General features: G+C 36.2%; 1 protein-coding gene across 2 annotated transcripts; it reads left to right on the top strand.

Annotated features, from left to right (window-relative positions):
* The first annotated feature begins 1,034 nt into the window (after nt 1-1,034).
* Nucleotides 1,035-13,469, top strand: LOC6565763 (dynein light chain 1, cytoplasmic). Of its 2 annotated transcripts, none has more exons than XM_032739042.2 (3): nt 1,035-1,120; nt 6,034-6,195; nt 13,016-13,469. In XM_032739042.2, the coding sequence occupies exons 2-3, from the start codon at nt 6,088-6,090 to the stop codon at nt 13,175-13,177; spliced, it is 270 nt and encodes an 89-aa protein (XP_032594933.1). In that variant the 5' UTR covers nt 1,035-1,120; nt 6,034-6,087; the 3' UTR covers nt 13,178-13,469. The 2 variants fall into 2 exon arrangements, with proteins under 2 accessions (XP_032594933.1, XP_032594932.2); XM_032739041.2 differs by lacking the exon at nt 1,035-1,120 and adding an exon at nt 3,363-3,382 and having other exon boundaries at nt 13,016-13,267.
* The last annotated feature ends 4,176 nt before the right edge of the window (nt 13,470-17,645 follow it).

Raw genomic sequence — 17,645 nt, 5'->3', positions numbered from 1 at the left:
TGTACAAATATATAGGATATTTTATATACTAATGACTGCGGGTAAAAAGGATTCAAAACTAAATATATATTACTTATACTATGAGCATAAATGCAACCATGATACGGGTGCACAATCATTGCAGATTCGCTCATTTTAAAATGCGGTTTTTTTCTCTGCTGAGGTTTTTAGGCGGTTTAATCGAAGTTAGACAGCAACACTTGCTAGCGATAGCCGATAGCGTGAGCAACTCTAAAATTGGTGCCGCCGTTTCTTTTATGTGCCCACTATTACGTCTGTGTATGTACCGTCTCATGCATATGTATGTATGTATGCATTTACGTACGTATGACTGTGAATGCCAGCGCTTCTTTCTCCACCGCCCAGTGGTAAGATTAAGTTAAAGCAGCGTTTTACCGTTGTACAAGTTAATATTCAACTAAATATTTCGATTATTCGGTATGTAAATTTCTTTGAGAAACGTGACTACTCTTAAATTCATTAATTAGAGCCGATTTTTATTTTATTGCTTTGTATGATTTTTAAAAAATTTCTTTGTACACAACATTTAAGTGCACTTGAATATTTTGCTTTCACTATATGCTGTTTGAATTTTGTATCTAGCGCGCAATACTGCTTTTGCAGTCAAATGCAACTCTGCTAGTTGTTCAATCGTGAGTGATGCCATGATGAAAGTTGTTACAAGCTACTCAGTGATGGATACCACTTACTTGCTACCATATACATTTTTTGTATGTTGTTTTGATAACATACATATTACGTAGCCTCTTTTCATCAAATACAAAATATTATTAATTATTCAATTGAAGTGGGTTACTCAAAATCATTAAAAACATGGGACGGGTATCCGAAAAGTACCCGCTGAACAGTTAAAAATCGTTACGAATACCTGCTGCACTACTGCCAGACGCGGCTTGCCAGAAGCAGCCTGCCAGACGCGGCCTGGTCTTAACCAATCAGAGACGAGCTAATTGACATGTCGCCTAAACTGAAGGCATTTGGGCTGTCAACTGCGAATTCGATCGAAACAGTTTAACACAGGCAAGCGAACAGGTCGTAACGTAGTGCGCTCCGCCCGGAATTCTTTTTTAAACTTTAGTCTCGACTGGTGCGCTTAGCGGTAAACAAATTTTTTTCACCTTTACTAACAGCTTAACATATTTAAAAGTGCCTTACATTATTTTTGTTAATTTTTGTTACTGTTGCTGTATTTTGTCTATAATGTGCAAAACGCGGCCTGCCCAATTTCTTCGTATTGCCTGTAAAAATTGCCGAAAAGGAGTTTATATATATATATATATATAATTAATTATATATGTTTATACATACATACACGCTCAATTACACATAAATTTTAAAATTGATTCGTGGGAGTATTTTGTTGTTGTTTTTTGGGCATTAGCAGAAATTATTAAAAATATTGTTTAATTAGTCAACAGCTGTTGAATTAACATCGAGGCCGCAAAAAAAAAAAACTATTTGGCTTGCCATGCGGCAAAAGATCGCGCGCAACTCACCAAAGACAACAGCAACAAGAACAACATTTACTAAGGTAAGTTGTGTTGACGCGTGAGAAATGTTCTGAGTGAAGTTGTGCAATAAATTGTTGACACACATCCATCCATACATACACACATGCATATTTGTATGTATGCGAAATGTTTCCGTACGAAAGCTGAGAGTGGCGCCAGCAGGACCAAAAAATGTGTCACTAATTTTGAGCATCACTTGAGATCAGAAATCTAGAAATGAACTGGCTTGCTTCTTCCACTAGAATTCAGCTTTTAATGCGATGTTATTTCCTAGTATGACTGAGAAACTCTATTGTGTGTGTCTATTGTTGATTATCAAATGGAATGGTCCAAGTTCTTGAGTTGACGTCATTTGTTATTTTGGATATATGGATATGAACATGTATTTGATTTAAAAAAAAATTTTTTTTTCGCTTTTTCTACCTAATCTGGCGCTTAGATTATGAGCATGCCTTGAGAGGTAATTAAATAGCTGGCTGAGAGCTTTCTGGCAAACAGACAGATTTAACAAGTCATTTGTCGTGGGAGTGTAAACCACACACAACAACACGTACGCACGCACACACGCACATACATGCACACTGAAACTGTTGCTCGAAACGAAATTGCATCGTTTTCTCTTCTTCATCAATACAAGGAAGAATTGAATCATTTCGCAAACATTGCTTACTTCTTAGGTATGTTAAATATATACAAACAAAAAGGGACAAAACGGAATATATAATATTGTTACATATTTAATTTGACTATTTGAATAAGAGATCGTAAATAACCATCAATAATCAATACTAAATACAAAGCAGACACGGCCGACAACAATAGTGGAGCAGATCAGATTTCCCACTCAGTAGAAACGGTTTTTTTCACTTCGCTTTTGTACTCTCTTTCGTGTGGTGTTTTTGATCAACAGCTTACATTAACAGCTCCAGGGACACATTTGAACGAGCTCTTTATTTGAATGCTTGTCGTCGAGCAGCACGGAACAGGTGGGAAGCCTAAAGTGTAATTTTACAAGTTTTGATGGCAGTTCACTAAAGGAACCAAAAAAAAAAAAAGATTTGCTGTTTTTATTCACTAAAAGGGATCGTCGTAACACATATGCGAAAAGAAAATTAGAATAACGGCATTTGCTTGTGCGGAAATTGTCTATTTTGGCAAAATCCGAATTGAATGTGCGATTTTCTTAGTTCCTCTTTTAGCTTTGTCCCACAAACAATTTTGTTTTTTTTTTTTTTGTACAGGCAGCCTGCTGACAGTGTTGCCTGACCTTAAAAGTAAAATTGAATTTGTTGGTAATGCCGGCATTTATAGCATGATGTCTTCGGAGCTGTTTGAATTTTGCATATAGCGCGCTATTTATATTTTGCCGTCAAATGCAACTCTGCTAGCTGTTCAGTTGTCAGTGATGCCGCTTTGCGTGTAGGCACTAGTTACTCATAGCACAAATTCTCTTCATACAACACGTGCTGTTTATATATATTTATATAAATATTAATTCAATAATATCAATAGCGCCCAATCTTTTCATTTATCTTAATTACAAACTGTAATTAATTATAATATTAGACTTAACTGCATTAAATCATAAACAATTTGAGAGTGTTACCCGTGAAGTATTCGGTATACGGTTAATAATCGTTACGACTACCTGCAGCAATGCTGCCAGAAGCGGCCTCAGTTCAACCAATCAGCGACGAGCTAATTGGCATGTCGCCTAAACTGAAGGCATTCGTGCCACTGTCGACGGGCCGATTCGATCGAAACAGTTTAACACAGACAAGCGAACAGGTCGCAACACAGTCCGCCCGAAATTATATTTTTATGTTTAGTCTCGCCTAGTGCGCTTAGCGGTAAACAAAAAAACATTGTTCCCATTAAACTAACAGCTTAATTAATTTCAATGTGCCAAACAATCTTTTGTTTATTTTTGTTAAAGTGACTGTATTTTGTCCATAAAGTGCGAAACGCGCGTGCCAAGTTTTGTTTGTGTTGCGTGCACAAATTGCCGAAAAGGGTTATATATATATATATATATATATATATATATATATATGTATATATTGACTATATATACAACTGCGGTCAAAATAATAGTAGTGCACACATATGTTTTGGAAAATGTTAAAAAAAAAACGTTAAAATATAGTTAAAAAATGATGAACATTTTAACTGAATAAGCAATTAATACTGAAGAGAAGTAAACATTAAAATATGGAATAGCTATAAAATTGTTAACAAACAAAATTTAAGTTCTTAAATTGATCTCAAAGGAGCTAGAGAAATCGATGTCCAAGACCTGCTCTCAGTGTACCAGGACTAGAACTAACTGAACTGAACCAACACCATAAATTCTCAATCCGGTTAAGATTTGAAAACTGTGCCGGGCATTCCATTCCCTTGCCTCCATTGGGCCTGAGCGATTCTGTAGAGACTTAACTAAGATTAAGATTAATTGTTAAATTGATTCCTAGCAGAAAATGTTAATTATTGTTTAATTAATAGCACTAAAAGTATTTTGCTTGGCACTCGGCAAATGATCGTGCGCAAAAATTCCCAAATATAACAAGAACAACAACAACAAATACAACAACTAAAGTAAGTTAACTGTGTCAAAATTGTGCAATTAATTGTTGACATTCATACAAATTTTTATGTGCGATGAAATATTTCCGGTAGAAAGCTGAGAGGACTAAATCTTGATCCGAATTTTGAACAACACTTGAGATCAGAAATCTAGAAATGTACTTTTAAATGTTGATTGTTGCTAACAAATGCAATGCAAATAAAGCTTACTTTGACTGATGAGCAAATCATAGTATACTTTACAGCTCAGCTGCCAAAGTGCCTGTCATAACACACACACAGAGAGAGTTCAGTCAGTGCTTCAATCGGTTGCTAGAAAGCAACAAGCTGGTTATCTCCGTTTGACAAACTGTCAATGCATTTCTAATTGACTTAATTAGTACATCCGTCAATTCTCCATCTCCTTCTCCATCGCCTTCTCCATCGCCATCTCCTCCTCCATCTCCTTCTACTACTGCCAGGATCTCTCTGCTGCATTGTTGCATACCAACAATTGCTGTATCTCTCTTTTACGCTTAAGTGAATTTCCATATATACTTATTATAGCCAAACAATGAGAGAGTGAGGGAGAGAGTACGAGTAAGAGAGAGAGAGAGTGAGCAATGGTAAAGTTGCCTTTAATTCTGTCTCTCTCACTCTCCCTCTCATTCTTTCTCTCTCACTCTCTTTGTTTAATTGCGTACTTGCCATATTTAAAACTACTCATGACCTACTCCGCCCCAGCCTTCGCTTCCGCCTGCCGTTGTCAGTGAGTCAGTTAGTCAGCAACAAACAACTATTAGCGGCATATCCGTTTATATTTGTTTGGCATTTCCCATTTGAGCCACTGATTAAGATATATGTATGCATATATATATACATACATATATACATAGATACAAATAACAAGAACATGCAATTAGCAACGGTATTATTATTATTATCCATCATTATCAGCAGACAGCTAAACTCGAAATTCAGCGCAAAGAGATGCAAATTGTTGAAATTTGATATGAAAACAGTTTTGATTCGCATGCCGACGATTAAATACGCTTGCCGATAGATTGCCGTCTTCCACCTGATGCTGTAGAAACTTTTGTTTCTTTTTGTTTTTGGCAATGGCTTCTCTAATTATTCCATTGAGTGTTGCTAGTCGCATGAGCAGAGCAATAATAACAATGAATGAACAACAACAGCAGCAGCAGCAGCAACAGCAACAACAATAACAACAACACCAACAATAGAAGAAACGCATGCAATTTTCATTAACTCACTGCTGCTGCTGCTGCATTGAATTGGAATTAGCAGTATTCGCTTTGCTCCTCTGTCTCTCTGTCCTTGGCAACAGCAGAAGCAACGAAGCCGTTGCCAAGGCCACGGGACTTGCTGTTCTCTCTCTCTCCTCTTTCCCTCTCTCTCTCTCTCTCTCTCTCTTTCCCTCTCTCTCTCTCTCTCTCTCTCTTTCTCTGACTAGCTTAGCTTTACTATCAGATTTTAGCTCTCGTTGCACTGCTCCCACTTTTGTTGTTGCTGCATCTGCTGCTGCTGTTGATGCTGTCCCTCACTCGCTCGCTCATGCATATTGCTAATTGATTTGTGTGTGTGTGTGTTGTGTTGCAGTTATTTCACTGCTCTTCCTTTGATATTTGATTTGCTCCGTTTTGCGCGTTGTTTTCGTTTATAATCAAATTGTTAGATTTTTCCACTTTTGGCTTCCCACAAAAGTATGCAGCGAGTTTTTGTTGTTGTGCACACTGCGCCTGCGTCTTTGTGTGTGTGTGTGTGTCTATGTGTGTTTAACTTTATTATGCATTTGAGATTGCATTCTTTTCACCTTTCTCCTCTGTACACAAAATGTATACAACACTGAACTAATGCGATCCGCAATATTTGCACAAACCACACAGAGTGCAAATTTGTTTCTTTGTTTTCTTTACAGACATCATTTACAACAGCAACAACAACAACAACAGCAACATAAATACTTATCAAAATGTCCGATCGCAAAGCCGTCATTAAGAATGCTGACATGAGCGAGGAGATGCAGCAGGATGCTGTCGATTGTGCGACACAAGCCCTGGAGAAGTACAATATTGAAAAGGTATGTGAACACAACAATATCACAAGTCAAATAAGTTTCTATTCTTTTTAGAATAAATCGTCTGAACGGAATATAATATTTACCATATTCCTCTTTTGACCAATAGTTCCCAATTTTACCTCTCAAGATCAGTTAGACCAATCATCTAAAAAAGATATCGTTGTTAAATTTTTGGTGTTTGATTTGAATTGATTAAACTTCTTCTGCTTTGTCAATAAAACTGCAGCAATTTTTGTCTCATCTGAAGCAATGGTAAAATCATTTACCATATATCAATTATTCATAAACTATAAATAGCGGCAAAAATAGTAAAGCTCTCTGTCTCCCCCTCTCTCTCTCTCCCTCTCACTCTCTCCCTCTCACTCTCACTCGCTCTCGATTTATGTTTTTTCCTAGTTATTTTAAATTGAAATTGAAAACAAAATGTATAAATTTTCATGGGAATATTTATTCAATTGTATATTCAAATAATATTGACAATTAATTTGAAATGATTTTTAGATAATTGCATTTTACAGATTCCCATTTCTTTTTGCATTTTTCTTTTGACAATGCAAAAGTTGCAATGGGGGATTTTTGTTGTCATTAACATCTGGAATGGCTAGAAACTTGCTGCTGGCTTTTTGTTGTCAAACGTTTCAATACAATTCGAGCTGAATGAGTTGTTTCTGTGTGTGTGTGTGTGTGCATCCATCCCTTTCCTTATTGCTGCTGCACAGACGTTGTTAAATGCTAGCTGCGCGTTGGCCATGGCAAAGGCCAGGCTACAATATGTGTAAGCTTGGCCAAGAGCAGCAGCAGCAGAAGAAGCAGCAGCTGTGTCAACAAGAAATAGCATAATAATAACAATACGAATGAAGCAAACGAAATAATCAATAAACATACATTACACACACACACACACACATCAATATATATGTATTTGTATATGTATAATGCAGCATCTAACGCTAATGCTTGGCGCTGGCCCCTTTGGAGGCCGGGTCTGGTGTCTGGTCAGTGCCGTTTGCGGCTCCGGGCATAGCCATAGCTAACACTTTGGGATCAGGGTCTGGTTAGATAGGTGTGTGTGTGTGTGTGTGTGTGGGTGGCTGTGTGTGGGTGGGTGTGTGGGTGGGTGTATGGGGATGGTTATTACAAGTCTCTTTCAATGCCAATGGCAGGTGCCAAGGCAAGGCCTTGAATGCTGCGAGAGCCAAGTACAGAGATAAACGGACAGAGAGAGAAAGCAAACAAGAAATCACTGCTTGCTGGCAAGGAATGAGGGGGAGGGGGGGGGGGCGTGGTGTGGGCGGTTTGGTCGATGGTGGTGCGATACTGTGTATGTGTGTGTGTGTCTGCTAATTGAGTAGTTAAATTGGAAAAGAGGCAGCATGGAAACGCGCGCGCTCTGCCGGAAAGTATGCTACAATTTTCCACTGCAGCTTACAAAGTTATCTTTCTCTCTCTCTCTCTCTCTCTCTCTGTGTGAGTGCGTACAGATAAGAGGCGCACAAGCCACAAGCACTGCTGGCCCACTGGCAGGCGCGCGTTTGCTATAAATAAAATGTATGCCACATATTGAGGCATATACGCACAAGATAGCAAACAGGATGTGTGCAGGACAAATACGCGATTGATTGCCTTTCGTTTGAACTGTTCTTGTTGTTATTTTTGTTGTTGTATGTTGCCAGTGCATAGAAATAATTACAATCATATTAATGATAATAATAATAATAAGCATAATAATAATAATAATAATAGTGTGATTGTTAATCAGATCTCGATTGAGTGTTTGTTGTTTGTTTGTCCTGTTTCCACCACAGCAGCAAAAGTCACTTTTGCAGTTAAATTGATTAAAATGCAGCAGCGATGCTGCTGCCCTTGCTATACAAATGAAACAAATCCAATTAAGATGCCCATTAATGATGCTTTCAATTTAATATGTTGTGATTTTTGTTGCTAAACTGGAGCTAAGTAGTCAGTTAAAAACATATATCGGGCATACTCCGAACCCAATTGAATTTATAAATGTTAAATGTGTGCTATCCATGAGCAACCAGAGCATGTTCGGGTTTCTTTTGTGTTTCTTAAGCGATCTTGATGATGATGATATTCAAAGATGCCAACATAAATGAATTCTCATTTAGAAAGCTATATATATTTTTGATGAATGTGTTTATTGCTATCGACATTCGATTTATATCGATAAACGCGTAACGGTGAAAGTTATTGAGATAATGAAACAAACTAGATCTGTGTGTGCTATACGAGAACTTACATCCCTGACGGACAGTCGAACATGTCGGTCATGTCTTTTAGCCCGATTCCCGATTCCACTATGCCCAACATTTCGAACATTCACATTTTGCGATTCCATCACGAGTCTCCGCTTTGTCATTTTGAACTTTGCTCACCTTCAAATTGTAATTTTATTATTATTAAAACTTATAATTGTATTGGAAATGCATTGATATTGCCATACTTTTCACTGCATCGATCAAAAATTCGCAACATTCTCTACGAATGTTGAATATACAACAATGGTTTCTTATGGCAGCAACATTCTGCATACATTCTGTTGACATTCAAGAATGTTTCAAAATGCTTATATTAATCGACTGGACTCTTCGTGTGAATCAAGCATATAAAAGCTTAATGGGTTCGTCGTAGATTCTTCCATCATCATTATACTACCATTTGTACCCATTTCCAATTGATATTATATCTTTATTTGAATTATAGCCTGCAAATTAATGATATTTTATGTGAAAACTATATTTAACCATCGATATTTTTTATATTTTTGATAATAAATGCGTTTTGTGTAACTTTCATTCATTCATATCGATAACTTTTTTGTCTGTTTTTTGCTGACATTTTTGGGTCGTCAAGCTCTATTTTTTATGTGATTTTTTTTTACACATGCATTGCTAATTAGATATCCTTGTGATGTGCGCATTGGTCCTCCGGTTTAATTGATTAATTCGCGAACGGTGCCCCAAAACCTTTCCAAATGACTCAATTGATTACTGTGTGTGTGTGTGTGTATGTGTGTAGAGTGGGGAATAAACTATATTACGTTGCTGAATTTTCATAGTGGCAAATATAACACACACAAGAAACAAAAACATTTTGGTATCCAATAGATACGCAACTAGCACACCCAATACACAAGGGTTAAATGGGAGCAGAAGAAGACATATATATATATTTATATATATATATATATATATATATATACGCACTGGATACATATATATAGCACAGCAAATGCTGTGTTTTATATATTTTTAGGAGCGCTCAACCTTTGGAGAGGCTTAAATTGTATCTACCATAATGCATTATGCTTTTGCTGTGCCTTTGTGTGTGTGTGTGTATGTATGTGTGTGTGTGTGTTGTGTTGTGTTCGCCTTGGCTGTGGCAGCGATTTAAAGGCAAAATCCTCCAAAATAAGCCAAAAAGAGGCCAACAACAACAATAACAAGAAACCAAGCAAACAAATCAGCCGACAGCAAAGCGACATAAGCGAAATTAAATCAATTCCGGCAACCCCCTCTTCCCCCTCCATCCCTCCTGCCCCGCGTATCTGCGCCTCCACCTTTTAAACAAATTTAATTAGTTTTTTTGTTGTTGTATTTTTTCGTTTCGTTCGCTTTGCCATTTCGGGCTTTAGTTTATTTATTATTGCTGCTCCTCGATTTGTTTAGTGTGTCGTTGAAACATTTTGCGTGGCCAAATGTTTAATCAATATGTGGCCAAATATATCCGACAAGTCACCCAACAACCACACCACCTCACACCACACATTCAGTCCCCGATAGACCCCGCCCACTGCATTCCTTTAACATATAGTCGAGTACATGATTTGGGCGGAAGTTTTCGACAAAAACATTGTTTTTATATGCCGCAATATTGACAAGTTGCCTCTCTTTTATTGTTGTGGTTTGTATTCAGCGGATATAAATATAAAAAAGTGCAAATGGTTTTTAAATAAATTCAATATTTCTACAGATCATAATTGAATATAGCTGAGAGATAAAGTGAGAGAGTGAAAGTCCAACTGTTTTGTATTTGACTCTTAGTAAATAGTTTCTGCTACAAGTCATGATTTAAAATGCAATCAGACGAATTTACAGATTTAATATTGCATATATTTTTTTGGCTTTTCTTTTTTCTGAGGATAGTCTGCATGGGTGAATTCTTAGTCAACTGTCTGCTGTCAAGAGACCGATGAGTATTCGAAATCTGTACTTCGCCTAGGATGGATACTAGTTGCTTAAATCCTTTGTGATTATAGCCGCCTAAAAGTTAAATTCTTCGTGTCTCTATTCTTGCCTTGTGTGAGGAGTAGTCACTCTGGCCCCATTCTCGCCAGCTGGTGTATTTCCCCAAAGGGGAAAGGTTCGTGGTTGGATATCCAAGAATGTCCACAACTCCAAGGGCCACCGGGCCTGTGTGAGTGATCGATCCATCGTTGAAGTATTTCATAGAATGATGGACCTTATCTCGTGACGTATGCAAGAATAACTGTATAAAAGTTTGGGATAGAAACAAAAAAGCTGAAAGTGATTCCCGTTCCATTCCTTGAACAACACCATAACCAACCCATACCTGTCTCGTCCCAAGTGCAAAATGCCAAAATGTTCAACCAAAATGAATGTAGAAAAAACAATCAACGCTATATTGTCGTCTAGCACGACACATAACGATACTAATAATAATAATAAAAAACAAAACAACAACAACAACAACTAATAAAAACTTAGCCATGACTTAATAGCGAAGGGGTGTGTGTGTTTTTCTTCTTTTTTTTGTTTTTTGCTTTTTGCTTTGAGGTTTTTTGCCTTTTTATTCGAGGTTACTGGGTTAAGTTTGTGGCTTAGCACGCATTTGTCAAGTTGTATCTGAGTGCACATCTGCTCCGTCCCCAGCAACTAACAAACACAACTATTCGCAAAAGAATAACTTTTCTATTGCTTCGAGTTTGTTGTGCTGCGTTTTTTTTATTTTGTGTTGTTTTGTTTTTTTTTTATCGTAAAAAGCATAGAATTTGTCATCGCAGCCGTGATTTGTCATTCTTATAAGTTAGCCCACTTACACTTAGAGAAACAATTTGACCTGAAAGTTTCTCTTGTCTTTACAAATCATATTCAAATATTAGAGAATATTTTTCTTCAAATTAGACAGCTGCTTTGCCTTGCCACAAATTTATAATTTTAAAAAGTATCCCGTTTTTTTCTTCTTCATATTATTTTTTAATATTTAGAAAAAATCCCTTCTAAAATTCAAAAGACCGCTCGAAAGATTTAGCAAATTATTATCTATATATTAAATTAAAAAAAAACTAACCTGAAATTAAAAGCAACAACTTAAATTTTAGAATTTTTATTTATTTTTTTTTTGCACAAGAATTTCTAAAATTCAGAGTGATTTTTTCCGAGTGTCCGCCTAGCTAAAGCTCTTTTATGATAGTTTGAACTGCAGCTGAATATTATAATTATGATGCGAATTATTTAGTCCTGGTCTGACTGACTTATCCTGGATAGAAATTAACTCAAACTCTGAGAAACAAAGCACATTTTATTTAATTAATGAAAAAGAAAATTGTCATCTGATTGGTTGTTTTATTCCTTCAATTCTGCAGAATTCTGAGAATTCGCCACAAAGTACGCTCTAAATGCAATTATTTTGGAGTTTTTATTCAAAAGAAATGTTATTTGATATCTTACTATGCATGCCGACAACAATTTGATGATGCTGATGATCATGATGATGTAGGGTGTATTATAATTTTGTATATATACAGCTCTTATTGGATGAATCTGTCGGTCTTTATATATATATATATATATATATATATATATATATATATATATATATATATATATATATGGTGCTGTATTATCCTGTATCCTGTTTTAGACTAGAGTCTTGCAAGAAGGAATATATGTTTAATATGTAAATATAAATATATGTTAAATTAAACTGTTAAATCGATAACATCGATCGATAAGTGGAAGTCGATAAAAAGCCAGAGTCACAAAAGTTTGACAAAAGTTGACCGACTGTTAACCAATTTTCGCACATTGCTATAAAAACATGCGCAGTTTTAAAGCTGGATTTCATAAGTTTTGCAGGGTATATCCAGTCTGTCGCGATATTTAATGGTCTTGCATCGTTATTTTTTGCGAGTGTTGTGCCTGCTGTCTGCACGACCCCGGAGAGAGCGACTGGCAATGACCTTTGGCATTTGGCAATTGCCGTTGCTGCAACGGAATATTAGCCTGGCTAACACGTTTACAGCATGCTGTGTGTGTGTGCGTGTGTGTATGTGTGTGCGTGTGTATGTGTGTTTTCTGGTTTATAACTGCTCAAATTGTAAACCAAATTCTGCGCAAATATTGCTTAATATAACGCCCGACAACAACAACAACAACAGCAACAACAATCATAACTAACTCATTAGCACTCAAAACTTTTGGCGCTTTCCCTTTCCCCCCGTTCCCCCCATTCCCCCAATCGCTTTCCTCAATTTCCGCTCTCCCTCGAATCAGTCTCACATCCTACTTACAACAGCAGGGGAATGAATGAAAGTGGGTGGTGGGGTTGGGGTGGTGCTTGAGCTATTTTGTTTTGATTTGATTTGTGGGTTGTGGTTGTCTGTGTGTTGTTCTTGTTGTTGTTGTTGTCGTTGTTGTTCTTGCAAAGTGTAGTTACTGCCAATTTGAATAACACTTAACAGCCACTTACACATTTGCAACAATTACCAAACTATCTAACTCTCTCTTTCTCTCTCTCTCACTCACACACTTTTTTTGTCTGTTTCTGTCTCATGCAGGATATTGCGGCTTACATCAAGAAGGAGTTTGACAAGAAATACAATCCCACATGGCATTGCATTGTTGGCCGCAATTTCGGATCGTATGTGACACACGAGACGCGTCATTTCATTTATTTCTATTTGGGTCAGGTGGCCATTTTATTGTTTAAGAGCGGTTAAAGTCTTGTCGAGTCGGATGAAGTGGTGGTCGCGCGGCTGGAGGAGCAGCAGCAGCAGCAACAGCGACAACAGCAGCAACAGCAACAACAACATCAATTAGATGTCGCTGCAGCTGCAGCTGGTGCCACGCAGCAGCAGCATTCGGCGAATGATGGGAGTGTGGAGATGAAAATGGTGCAGGATGAGGAGCAGCAGACAACATCAGCAGCAGCAGCAGCAGCAGCTATTCGCAACTATGGAGTGACGCAGCAGCAGCAGCAGCAACAACAGCAACAACAACAAGAACAACAGCAACAACAACAGCAACAACAACAACAACAAAAGCAACAACAGCAGCAAGAATCATTAGATGAGAATGTGAATCTGGATATGGATCTGGATCTGGATGAATTGGAGGAGGTGCCAGCTGGTGGTGGCAATTGCGATCAGGATATCAACATTCAAGACGATCAAGATGAACCAAATAATGTTGATGACAATGATGATGATGATGACGATGTTGATGATGATGATGATGATGATGATTTTGATGATGATGCGACCATAGTGGAGGACAGCGATGCAACCAGTTGCAGCAGCTGTCTGCGTGCCGATTTAGAGGAGGTCGAGTACCTTCAGCAGCAACAACAATTGGAGCTTGTACCAACACCACCGTCGCCACCGCCACCTTCGCCGCCACCACTTCCGCCGACTGACATATAAATAAATAATAAATAAATAAAAAAAATTAAAAAAAAAAAACAAAAATAAAATTTCAAAAAAAAAGAGCAAAAAAAAAGTTGCCGTTGCCGTTGCAGTAACTACCGAGTCCTGTACAGTTTTTTTTTACGCCGCCCAAAGTCGTAGGAACTAAATAAAACCTAAAACAATAGGCAAGCACACACACACACACACACACATACACATACACACACACAGGCACACATATATACACATACATTTATACAACTGCTAGGCATTACCATAATGTATGTATCGACTTAAGCAACAGTTGGACCAACGCTGTTTAGTTTTTCCTTTAACAAATATGTCTCGATAATCTTGCTCTCAAGAAGCCGACTCCAATTCTGTTAAGTTATTATCCACGTTTAGTTTTGCCCTACCAATTGCAAGATACATTTGCTTAAATTGCTTAAATGTAATTGTAGTTGTTAAGCATGGAAAACTGTAACATACAACACACACACACATACACACACACGTATATATATATATATATATATATATACATATATATAAAAAACACATTATTATAATGCATTTGAATTATGGTTTTCTTTCAATTTGGTTTTATTGGTTTTCTTTTTTTTGCACGTTTGTTGGCATCATAGCTTAGCAAGTGCAGCAACCAAATCAACGAGTGGCTAATCGCAGACACACACCCACACACACACATGCACAGAAGCAGAGACACTAACATAGCACAGGCAACAACCACCACTGCAACCGAACGAACAAAGATCAAGCAACAACAAATATTATTTGGATTATATTTGTTTGTCTTTTATTATTTGTATGTAACAAACATTGCGCTGAAAAGAAACTGAATGATGGGAGAATTTTCCATATTTGTGTGCTATGTGAGCTATTTTTCTACAGCACTCTGGACATGAAATATAGTTGGATTTTTGATTGGAATTGTTTCTCTTATTTATCCTGTTTTGTTTTTGTTTAGAGTCAAATGAGCAAATAGGAAGAAATAAACATAAAGAATTTCCATCCACAGTTGACATTAAAAATCACAAAGAAAAGAGCAAACCAAATGTTATGCAAAGTACTAAATAAACATGAAATATCTTGATAATTATCATCTTGTCGTTATCTAAATGTGCGCAATCTGTATGTTATTAAAACTTGATTTTTCATCAGCAAAATATATGCAAAAGTAAAGCAAAAAGCAAACAAAAATAAATATTGAACTTAAATTGGTGTAAATTATGCAAGCAAAAGCAACAATAACAAATGAAACAAAACAAAACAAAATGAATTAAACAGAAATAAGTAAACTACTAAAACCAGCTTAGGCAAACGAAAATTTTCAAATAAATACACATACATACGTAATTTCCTAATCCCCGTCACACACACACACACACAGTAACAGGATATTTAAAAGCAGGCATTTTGCACTCTCCCACACACATAGGTTTTAAGAAAAACACAACACATATAATAATATATTTGCCGATACGTTTTTTGTAAACAGCACCACTTTTTGCTATATATATGTATGTATTTAAGTTTTAGATTTTTGCTGCACGTTTTCACACAACTACTATTTATGCTAACGGTAAGAAAATTCTTAAAATTCACTCACACACAGACCAACACATACACACACACCGACACCGACACACATTCACACGTACGCGTAAATGGGGAAAAACCTAACTATAAACACGAAATGAATGTTTTCCTTAAATGATTATATGTATATATATATATATATATATACATATATATATATATATATAAAAATACTAATATAAAAAAAAAACCATCCCAACAGACACATGAGGACTTCTAATAGGTGTTTAAACATAAAATACATATAAAATGACAAAGAAGCATAATTTTATTGTCATAATGCAAATATTTGTGTGCTACAAGAGCAAAAAAAAAAAACAAACAAAAAAAACAAAAAAATTACTAAGTAATAAATACAATTTTTTGATGTAAAACTTCGACGGGAAGATACAGGATACATGACACATTCAAATGATGTTTGATGTGATGAATGGCATACCATGTGTTAAAGAAGAGAAGTTAATCAAGACAGATTGGCATTTGTTATGATTTAGATTTTCAGTGGCAATTGCGTTAAAAGGCGGCACACATTCTTGTTGCCGTTCTTTTCACTTCTAATCCCGAAGCGCAAACTCAAAGTATCAAGCTGCCACTTCCTCAAAAAAAAAGAAAAAAAAAGAAAAACCAAAAAAAAAAAAAAAAATGATGCAATTAACTAGTTTAACATTTAGTTTGTAACTTTAATTTTTTTTATTTTTTTTTATGTACATCATTTTTGGTATTCTTCTTTACTCCCCATATTATTATAATGGCTCTGTTACATTATTATTTGTTTTATTGTGCATGGAATGGACATTAAATAAGTTTTTGTAAGAATTAGTAAATTATATGAAAACAGGTGGAGAAATGGAACATTTAAAGTAAATACTTACGAGTAAGAAGTCAAGAGAAGGAACAAAAAAAAAACCAAAAATTAAATGAGATCTTTAATGTGAAATAAAATTACTTATTGAAACCAATGAAAATCATTTACTCAGGCAGGGCAGAGGGGGCCGTACACCTGTCGCAAAGACGACAGACCATTTACGGGATGGCAATTAGACAATCATCTTCCCAATATTCAATTCGCATTTGGTAAGGAAATCCAGCCCCCAAAATCGGAGCCATTCCACTTAGTAATGCAATAAATGAAATTGTTATGATTATTGTGTTCTAAAAAAGGTAAGTAAAAAGAGTTCTTATACTTTGATACCAAAAGTAAAGGTCAAAGCCGACAAATTGGAGTGCTACGTCCACTAGGGGGCTAGGAAATCGATAAAATCGATAAGTGCAAATCGATAATCGAATCATATGTACCACAATTATAAGGCTACAATCACCACATTTAGTTGGTCGGTTGTTAGAGATGTCCTTCAAAGATCGCCATATGCCACAAATATTTGGCCACGCCCACTCCCGCCTTCAAAATTCCAAAGTATTTCCAAGTTATCCCTTGTTGCCTTTGGATTTTCCACAATCTACTTGGCTTGGCGCCAATTACTAAGCGTAAATACTATAAAATAAAGCCATTTCATTCCTTTCATCAAATTTCTGAAGACCAGCAAGCTCGACTACTTGTTCAAATTGATATAATTATATGTAATAAGCTTGAACATAATGTTTCTCAACTTGCATTCCTGATTGTTGGCCATTATTGAATTTAAATTTAAATTCTTCTTCTTCGCCCGGCATACACTTTCACAGTGAATGTCAAATGTTTAACGTGGTCTAAAGAAAGTGTCACAAAAATACTGACAGATAAAATGACAAATAAAAGTAGATAAACGTTAAGTTGACTCAAAAATCAAGTTGGCAGCACTGCGATTGCAAAATGTTGTCGAAACAGGAATGCAGCAGGCTGGCAGCTTTGTTGAATATGGAAATAGATTCTTAAGCTTTGAATCCTTAATAAAAATGACAACTTTTAATCAGTAGCAATTGACTTATTTTATGTATGTAGGTACGAAATATAAATGTAAAGAAATTGTAAAAACAATCAAAATTACCATGGGATCAATCGATCAAAAATTGTAATTCAAAGCGGATTCAGTTAGTTGATCTTGATTCCTATTGATATTTTCAAGCGCTAGTCACTTATGAGCAGCACAGAGTATTAAAATACAATATTAATCAAGTATATTAATCGGAAAGAAATAATGAAAAGAAGTTTAATACGGTTGGT

This window comes from Drosophila grimshawi, unplaced genomic scaffold (genome assembly GCF_018153295.1).
Source record: "Drosophila grimshawi isolate 15287-2541.00 unplaced genomic scaffold, ASM1815329v1 contig_848, whole genome shotgun sequence".
In the NCBI taxonomy this organism is placed as follows: domain Eukaryota; kingdom Metazoa; phylum Arthropoda; class Insecta; order Diptera; family Drosophilidae; genus Drosophila; species Drosophila grimshawi.
The sequence above is the reverse complement of the archived record's forward strand: the minus strand, read 5'-3'. Positions and strand labels throughout refer to the sequence as shown.

What these genes read in the sequence shown, in the direction of transcription:
- LOC6565763 (XM_032739042.2), top strand. Translation starts at nt 6,088, where the DNA reads ATGTCCGATCGCAAAGCCGTCATTAAGAATGCTGACATGAGCGAGGAG. An exon ending in AGAAGTACAATATTGAAAAG is followed by an intron (nt 6,196 to 13,015) that starts GTATGTGAACAC and finishes TGTCTCATGCAG; the next exon opens with GATATTGCGGCTTACATCAA.